Source organism: Lathamus discolor, chromosome 3, assembly GCF_037157495.1.
Source record: "Lathamus discolor isolate bLatDis1 chromosome 3, bLatDis1.hap1, whole genome shotgun sequence".
NCBI lineage: Eukaryota > Metazoa > Chordata > Aves > Psittaciformes > Psittacidae > Lathamus > Lathamus discolor.
Window position 1 is genome coordinate 110,694,980 of NC_088886.1, and position 9,717 is coordinate 110,704,696.

At 38.5% G+C, this 9,717-nt stretch overlaps 1 protein-coding gene across 5 annotated transcripts in view; it reads right to left on the bottom strand.

Annotated features, from left to right (window-relative positions):
• Positions 1-368: 368 nt before the first annotated feature.
• PKP4 (plakophilin 4) overlaps positions 369-9,717 on the bottom strand; it is a 92,446-nt gene continuing 83,097 nt past the window's right edge. For 3 of the 5 annotated variants that reach the window (XM_065671175.1, XM_065671174.1, XM_065671177.1), the window contains 8 exons: positions 9,417-9,590; positions 8,443-8,593; positions 6,866-7,061; positions 5,011-5,095; positions 4,787-4,904; positions 2,769-2,900; positions 1,992-2,065; positions 369-1,377 (listed from right to left, as the gene is read on the bottom strand). In XM_065671175.1, the coding sequence (XP_065527247.1) occupies positions 1,129-1,377; positions 1,992-2,065; positions 2,769-2,900; positions 4,787-4,904; positions 5,011-5,095; positions 6,866-7,061; positions 8,443-8,593; positions 9,417-9,590 (1,179 nt within the window). In that variant the 3' untranslated portion in view covers positions 369-1,128. Of the gene's footprint in view, positions 1,378-1,991; positions 2,066-2,768; positions 2,901-4,786; positions 4,905-5,010; positions 5,096-6,865; positions 7,062-8,442; positions 8,594-9,416; positions 9,591-9,717 lie in introns of those variants that run through there. The other 2 variants (XM_065671176.1, XR_010610806.1) reach the window with 2 other exon arrangements.

Here is a 9,717-nt window from a genome sequence, read left to right on the forward strand (position 1 = left end):
ATGTAGTAAAAATGGAGACTAAAATCTCTATGAAAGTGAGATCATCTTAATTTTCCTGGGGAGAGCAATGGGAAGGGTAGAGAGGAGTGAGGGGAAGGAAACAGGACAGAGTTCTGAAATATCCTGGATTGCCCATATCAGAAGTAAAATTACCAGCCTAAGGAATAGGAGGAGGAAAGTGCATAATTTAACACTTTGGTCTGCCAGCCTGATAAATTCAGAATATACGAACTGAAGCAAGCTGGAAAGACGGCCCAAATGTTTTGATATATTTAACCTGCTTAAAAACATGCAGTCAGACTTCATAATCATGGTATTTGTTTCTGAATATCACAACAAAAAAAATCAAAAACAAAACAGGGAACAGCTTTCCATGGATGAGACTTCCATATTTATTGTTATTCCATGTGCATAGAAAATGGCAGTGAAATTTCTTATGAAATAGGCAGGGAATGGGAGAGGTGCAGATATACTGGACTGGACTTTGTGCTTCAAAATGATGCTATTCAGCTTTAAAACTTTTTTTTTTTCCTCTTAAAATTTATAACATTTTCTTGGATTTTTTTTTTTTTTGTGCATGATGTTTCAAATTCCTTTTAAAATGATGCACTGCATTACAAATGGATGGCACTTTAAACCAACATGGCATTTCCATATTTACACCAACAGCAGAAATGTACAAGACGTAGTAGCATACAATCGTGACATTTAGTAATAGCAATAAAACAAGGGCAGCCATTTTATTTTTTTCTGTACAAACTATCAGAACGAGACTTTTATTCACATAAAAAAAAGAATCATCTTTAATTTGCTCTGACCTACACACTTCCAAATTCATTTTCCTCAATTCTCAAACCTTTCATCACATCGCCCACACCCTCACCAGACTACAGGAGCTACAAGTAATTATACCTAACATCTAAACAGAGCAAACCCCATCCTTTCCAGTTTTTCTTCCCGACAATTCCTCACTCAAAAAAAATAAAAAAACACAAACAAAAAAATAATACACCTTCCTTGTTCCTTCTTTCATCTTTCACATTTCATAACCAAAACAACAAAAGAGGCCACTCCATTCCTTCTCACGCAAGATGAGGAATACACTGTTGTTATTGTTTCTCTTTGATGCTACACCCAGGAGTCAGGTGAGCCTGGGTACTGTTCTGCTCTATATGAAGATCGTCGAGTGGAATAAAAGTCTACATAATTTGTGGTTGATTTCAGTCCATATTGTGTTGTGTAATCTGAAGTAGCAGGAAAGTGAACTCGATCATCAAAATATGGGTCTTCATAGCTGTGTGGGGACTGCAGATACAATCTGTATGCATCATAGTTTTTTCTGTTGGTGTCTTCTTGACTGTAGTACAATTGCTGATGCTGTTGACAGAATGATGGAAAAATAAGCTTTCAGAATACTACTAGCAGAGAAAATACCCGTTTCTCAAACTCGCACATCATACAGAACCTTTCCCTAAAAAGTTAAGTGCAGCTCAACCAGTGATAACAGTAGCATTGGTGTCATCTTACAATGAGGTACAGGAAATGTACCACATTTGTAAATTAAACTTAATGCAGGAAAAATCTCTAAGCCTGCCTCCCTGTCTCCTCCTGTACTCACTGGGAAGCCAGTAACTTTTCCAAAAGTAGCCTTTTTAGAGCATAAGCAGAAAGTACAGAATCTGACCATACCTACCCAAAAAGAACCCCAAACCCATCCAAAGTCACATCAAGTCAGAAAAGTAGTCTCAGATGCCGGTAGAAGAGCAGGCTAAAACACAGGACTATAAGACTATAGAAAGACACAGAGGTCACAGAAGTATGTAAGCAAGTGCCAGTAAGTAATGTCTAATAACAAATTCACTTTGCTATAGACACACTCTGTAAAAAGGCACTCTACTATTACGAAGTATGCTCAAACTCCCTGAAGCTCCACTAAACACTGAACACGGTCTTGTTATCTGTGTCACTTCACAATAAAATTTTGGAGTCACCTGTAGTCGTCTGTTTTGTTCTCTTGCTGGTGAGGAATAGGAACTGATGTAAATTGGTGAAGCTTTGCTGGAACCTGTGAGAAAACAGTTTATAGCATAAAGTTCAGCCTCTATGCTTTTGTCTGTAAGTCTATTTGCTTCTAAGTTACCTAGAAGAAATTACATAGCACCCAATTAAGTCTCCACATTTTAGTATCTACTAATAATATAATACAGCAACACAATACAGGCAGGTTTTTTTCCCCTCGGTAGTAGTTAATCTGAAAACAAAGGGGTTTTGTGTTGCTGTTGTCTGTTTTACAGATTAATAGCCTTTAAAACAAAATTTCCTTCTCTTTATTCACTACCATCTCTGTTGTTTTGCATCAAATAGCAAGGAAAAGATGAAATCTTGGTATAATTTAATAACATAACAGTATTAAATTACAGTAATACAGAACCATACATTATTGTTTATAATATATATGATGTGCATAATAAAACAATTTTCTGTAATAGGATTTTAAATACAAATAAAAATTCCAAACACCTCTCACCTCTCACTATATAAACAGATCTTCTTATTCTGGTAATGTGTGCAATTTTAAAGACAATAGGAGCGACAGAAGAAATTCCTGTGCTGTTCCACAAGCAGTGAATATAATGAGTAAAAATGGAAAACAATATTAAATGGTAACAAACCTGCTAATGCAACTGTCCCTACTATTACTGTATAAACTGCTCATATAAGGAATATTTATGTATTCCAGTTGAAAGTTCACCTAACCAATATCTTACCAGTATATATGTCTTTATGGGTAATGACATCACCTTGGTTGTTATAATACTGCATAGAAGGTTGCGTTCTCTCATATTCAGAGCGGGGTTCTCTAATTCCTAATAAAGCCGGTGATGAGGATGTGCTGCCAACTGATGTAAAAGAAAAGATTATCAGTGTGTATAGCAAAAAGCTTTCCCATACCTAATCTCCTCTTCATTCTCTCTTCATCCCTTCTTCCTCAAAAATTAACAAATGAGGAAAATGTGGGTAATGGACAAAATGAGTACAGAGTTTTTCCTGCAGGAAGAACCCCAACAACAAAAGCTATCAAACATGTAGCATGCGATAATAATTTCCTGTGTTAATGGTGAATCACTGCTCTATAATGCTTACAACTGAAATAAGAGACCTTACCCATCTCAGTTTGCATATGACTTAAGTTGCATTTAAGACGACACTCCCGCTACCGTTTATGATTTTATATGTTACACTTAAACAGAATCTTTAAGTTCATCTTATCACTTGGGACAGGACAGAAGAATTTACAGTCTGCCTGGCTGAAGGGCTCCATGTATACACTTGTATTACTTTGTTCTTTGATTAGCACACAGAAGCGTATCTTTGGCATCTTGTGCTCCGTTTGGCTGACAACCCTAGTAAGATTGGCACAATGGATTACTTATTTCATATTCTTACAATGAACAGCTCAGTCTCTACTGTGGTTGTAAAAAGTTTGTTTTGTTTAACTGTCCCTCTTTTACAGACACCTCAGGTTTTGTTGGCTTAGAGAGACTCCACACAGGAGAAAAATACCTAAAAATAATTTCTAGAAATTTGCCTTCAAAATGTTAATCACTTAGCTGTGTCCATTACATCATATCTCACAATTTTGTGTTGTTATGGATAGTTTAATTACATTATCCTGCATGTTCATGGCTAAAAAAGCTAAATTTGGGGTGGTGTTAAAATTCTGATGGGTGTGCTAACGATGGAGTGACTAAAGCTGCTGCCACAGTGCCCTCTGTGGACACGCTCTCTACACCAGACTTCCACCTTGCCAGCTTAAACTGGTTCAAGCTGTGCAGCAGAAAAGCAGACACTTCCCATTAGAATTTTTTACTAAGTATTCTCTGAAGTAGGACAGCCTCAATACTATGCAAGAGCTGCACATCTTAATTCCTACTGGTAGTTCAAAGAACTGGAGAAACATAGTTGTTCTGCTAGCAAATCTTGGGAGAGAAAGCACGGAGATGAGAATCAGACAGTAGGTACTGGTATAACCTTTTGCACTTTGGTAGAATCTGGTCAGTTCCCTAAGCCCAAGCTGTGTTTGCTTCCTTGCTTATTTTGAGAAGATATTGTTGGCGCTGGCAGTAGACACAAAGTAATCTGTGTCAAAGCAGTCTGTGTCAAATAGTCTGTGATTTCAAAGTGGTGTTTTGGTGCCAGTATGTGCAACTCAGTAAAACTAGGCGTAAAAGTAAAAACTGCCTTCAGTATCCTATGGTTTGAGAGTGACAAAGACACTTGGTCAGGACATCCTTTTAGATGAAGGGCTGGGAGAAAACCAAATGTATAACACAGTAAGATCAGAATAACAAATCCTCTGTAACTGGTGAGGGCAGTCTGGTGTTGTATGGCACTAAACAAAGGCATCAGTCCTGTCTGTTTTGTACTGCAGTACTGTACTGTATTACTGGGCAAGAAAGACACGCTTTCTTTCCACAAGTTGTGAGACTGCAGCTTGAATTGCATTGAGGAGTAAGTGGGGAGATTTGCTTCCAGGTGCCTCTTATCCAAACTACAATGCTAATGTAGAGGAGTCCACAAATCCTCTGGAATCCAAAGCATGCCAATTAACAGCTCGGGTAACATTAAGAGTATGGGATGTACTTACGTTTAAATATAGAGGAGAGAGAGCATGACCCTCATGTTTTACACAGAATTAGTAGGAAACTGAGAGGCTATTTGAATTAAAGAAAAAAAAAGATCCCAGGTACCCCTTCAGGAAATTTCTCTACATTTCCTCACTGACCTGACTGTATAACAGGTGACATCTGTTGATTTGCTGTTGATAAGGACGGATGTGATTTGAATCTCTCTCGCTCTAGTGTTGACACTGGTGTAATAAAATGACTTTGATTCCATCCATCCTGTGGAGTGGCAATAAAAGAGAAGAATCTCAAAATAAATCGCTTTTCATTAAATGAGGAGGTTTTGTAGACCTGTTTTCTAGTGTAGGCTAATTTTGTAAGTTACCTTTTTATAAATGCTCCGGAGATCTCGGTATTGCCATAATGTATTCAGTACCTGGGCAGCTGCCTTGACAACTTTCAGTGACGATCTAAGGAAGTACAGAATATTACATTACTAGAAAGCCACTCTTAGTTCCACTTGAAAACAACAATATTCCTGAGTTACATAACAGGCTAAGCCTTGATGCTGTGAAGTAAGTCAGGTCACCTCCCTGGGTCTCACTAATGCCTGCCTGTATTACTGCAGTGTGAACACAGCTGTGTCAGCAAGACAACACCAGCAGTCCAGTGCAGAACCTGGGGAACTGTGACAATCAATTCCCTCTCCAGCTTAGAAATTTACTCTTCAGGTCACCCACGTGAGGAATACAGATAACAAGGGGTGAAATAGCTACTGTCACTGTCTGTGAGAATTGAAAATCCTGAAAATAAACATTCTGTTTAGTGCATTTCATGAAAACTGAGATGACATACTTTAAATCACTGTACAAAATTCCTAACTTTAGAAAAAGAACAAATAAAAGAGCTGGTATTGAAAGTCTCCAGACATCCTCATAGTGAGGCTTTATTCTCAGTTTTGCATTGCACTAATGAACAGTCACTGGTTGAGAAAACACTTTTCCACTCTCAAGAGAGCAAGGTGAGGAAAACTGCTCTAGCTGTTAGTAAAATAAAATCACATCATCTTTAAAAAAAAACCCAACCAAACAACAACCCAACAGTAAGCTGGTCGTGGTACTGGAGCAGTGATTTGACATTAAACGCCACAGCATGACAGCTGTGTTAAACATAAACCTTTTTCTGCCATCGTGAAGGTTCATCCAGGTAAAGGTTTTGAAAGGAAAGACTGAAAAATTCTGCAGTTGGTAAGTGTTAATCAATGAGCAGACACTCTTCATATGTTCACACGATTTTGAATTTGTTTAGTGTGCCCTGTTGCCTCATCAATATAAGTGCAGGTACAACTTCACACATTGTCTCCACAGACCAAAGAAGTCCTATAAAGGATCACTGCATTCACACCTGCAGCTGAAATGAGTCTATGTCCCTTGGACATAACAAAGTATTATAAATTGTGGATACTCAAAATATAACCCAGTTCCTTTTGAGACAAAAGCTTTGTTAAAAATATGGTATGTTTAAATCACACTGACCAACTTTCCAGTGAAGAGATCTTTACCTCTCCTTTACCATCTGACTAAACACTGGGCACTATACAGGGCTTACTATATAATCAGCTTTCTTCTGCCCATAGAAAGGAGAGCTGTGATACCCTGGTCTATACAAGAGCCCTGCTCATGTACTTTGCATCAGTTGTACTGCCGAGGAGTATAGGGCAGCAATGCTGAGCAAGGCCAGGTAGGTCTATGGACTGGCTTAGTGTTGACCCTGCACGACTCTAGAGCCAGTACATGTTCCTGTCCTTTGATGCTCAGCCATCCAGTTCTGACAGGTTTTATCACTACTAAGTAAACACAATGCTTGATCCAGCCCAGTGCTGAACTCAGCTAACAAACCCCCTGTGACAGGGGTTGGCACAACCACACCCAAGGAAGTCTGCGGAGAGCCTGTCTTCTCAATCAGCACTTGCTTTGCAATCCTACTCGAGATGATCCCACAGGCTAGGTAAATTGCTGAGTAGGCCAAGTTTTCCTTGACAACCCACCAAATGGCCATGCTAGATCTAATCTATAGCTATTGTGATACATCCAGGCAAAGGTGCTAACATATGCTGACTTGGAAAAGCTATAAATGTTCTATTAATCCTGTAGGTGTTTAAGAGGGGACAGTTTCACTTCCTGCATTCTTCAGCATTTTAAATGGAAATAGTTTATATGTGAACTTTGTTGCCTACTTGCCTGTCACCTCTTCCTTTCGTTATGTTCACCAGCTTTTCTATTCCTCCAGTATCAGCGAGGGCTTTGGCATTTTCCATGTTTTTACTAGTGACCTCATGCAACGCACAGCAGATTGCTGCTACAGTCTCATCGGACAGTATGCTTGGGCCGTTGCCTCCTGGCAGTCGATTAACCAGATCTCTCATGGCATATTTACCTATAAACACCCATCAACAGAACCAAGGAAAAACATATATTTGGGTACTTAGGATTTGAAATTATAGGACTCTGCACAAAACTGCATCTGAAAGCAGTAAAAAGAAACACAGTATCAAACCCATGGAAACCTGCCAAGAATTCTCATTTTACACAAAGCTGAAAGATTAAAGATCCATTTTTGATTTTTTTTTTTAACTTAAAAATGTGTGAAGTTGAATTTTGCATTAAAACAGGAGCATCTGTAAACAGGATTTATTTGGAGAAAGCAGAATCATGCAAGGAAAAACGTTCTGTTTATCATGACTGAAGGAATAGCGCGTGTTCCTAGGCTTCATTTATGGGAAGGTTAAAGAAATTCTTCAAGTAATTTGGACTTTTTTTCTTATTTGTTCCTCCCAAGAGATCAGATCGCAGCTCTCTGAGATTTCAGTTACTGACTGATGCACAGGAACAATCACACTGCAGACAAAGGAAATTAACTAAAGCCAAGGCTTTGGCTTTTTTTCCCCTGTTTAGGCTGTGCTGTTGATTGAACAATTAATTGATTTTATTGAAGGCATGTATTTATACATAACAATGAATAATGAATAAGCTTTACACAAAGCCATTAGCTGCCTATTTGCATAATATGCCTGAGGGGAAGAAAATATCCAAAAATGAATTCTGCAAACAAGAGGAACAACTTTTCAAACACACTGGAAAATAATCCCCAAGAATGCTGCATACACAAACGCTGTCACTATCAGTCTTTTAGCAAGCTCATCAACATGTCTGCATGTACCAATTTATGCTGTTACTTGGTGGAGTCCCCAGTCTCTTACTTTCTTCTGAGTTCAGACCATGTAGACCCATTATTCCTGTCCCTACCAACAGCAGTAAAGTTGCATAAAACAGATGACTAGATGGGGTATAATATATAACTTAATGTCTCAAAATATTTTATACAAAAATTGGTTTCAAAGTATCTGGAAAGCCAACGATTCTTCCAGAGTTCAGGCTCTGACATAGAGAAGGAACAGGTGGAGGTGCATTTCTGAACTGAAAAGTTCTGCCAGGAAAGGAAAACAGCAGAGTAGAGTGGTGTTTCCCATCGTACTTTGTACTGCCTGTTTCCTGTCCAGTTTAGTTTAGCTGTGTAACCTCCATCTGTTGTAAAGAGGTTGCTGTGCAAGATGGTTACAGGCAAGCTAAAATGTCAGTACCACTGTGAGAAGCTACTGCTGCCAGAAAGATCAATCTCTATGACACAACTGACATGACACAGTAAACCCAAGTGTGCAGTTTCTCCTGGTAGAATCTCATGATCCTAATAGTTTTCCCATGCAAGGTCTGATATACTGGTAATTTCAGTGCTTTCTTCAATGCCGTTCTGCACTTACCAATAAGCTCCTTATTACGAACATCTAGCGCCATATTCCTTAAGGCAGTTGCCACAGATGAAACAACTCTATCATTATCCATTCGCAGCAGCTCCACAAGGATTGGCAGTCCTTTTTCTTTCCTCACAGCAGCTCGAATGTATGCTGCAAACTACAATAAAACTCCAGTTACTCACAAATCTACTACAATGTTCTGATTGAAATAATCTCTTATTATATGGTAAGTTTTAAGTATGTTAGGGGACATTTTCGAAAGATAAGTGTTAAATGCATGTCTTATTATAAAGGGTTGGCTCTTTTTTCCGCTCATTCCTCTTACAAAGTAACATTTAAAAGAATTAGTCTAACAGACAAACTGTTGAAAAGGGAACAGAGTTGTGGGGTTTTTTTTTCCTTTTGTTTGTGTTTTTGAGGACCAATTTCATAATGGTCATAAAATTCAAAATTTGAGCTGTTTTTCTACAAGTAAAGAAAGCAATTATTATTATTTTTTTTTCCATCTGTCCATGACAAATACATAATATTATTAAAGAGGTGCTTTTGTAACATATTCTATGCAAGGGCCACAAGCAAGAAAATATGGAATTAGGTAATACAAATAATGAAGCAAACACAATTTATTTATGCTGGCCTTTTTTTAACAGCATCTTCCCACCAGAATTCACAGCTAGAAGATGCTAGAAGTTTATTTTGACCCAGTATGCACTGGAAGAAAGCTTTGTCTCTTCATCGAAAATAAATGGTACCAATTTCAAGGTCAGTTTCCATACTGCTCTTCACGTCTACCATGCCTGTCATTGCTTTTCACTGGGGAAACAACAGTATTGCAGCACACAGGCACTGCTGATACACGCTAGGGAGAAATGCTCAGATGTGTACTAGAAAATGACGTGTTCCTTCCAAACACATTCAGAATCTTACTAAAAAATCCAGCTAAAATAAAACTACAGGAGCAAAAGTAGGAATTAACGTACCTTCCAATTGCCTGCAGAAAGATTCTGGAGAGATCCTGCAGAGCCCTCTAGAGTAGCAGGGTTGGAGCTTTCTGCCAGAAGTGTTAGGTATGGCTTCACCACTGATGGGTGCCAGAGCATTTCCACCCCTTTAGGAGACTTGGAAAATCCAGGTATAGGGCCAACTCCATCCCACTGAGAACAGAACATGGATCTGTAACTAGGTGAAACCTCTGCATTTTCATTCAACATAGAACAGTTACTCTTGAAGCTGTGTACTCCCCCATCATTAGCTAAACTACAGTTGATATATTTGTAGGAA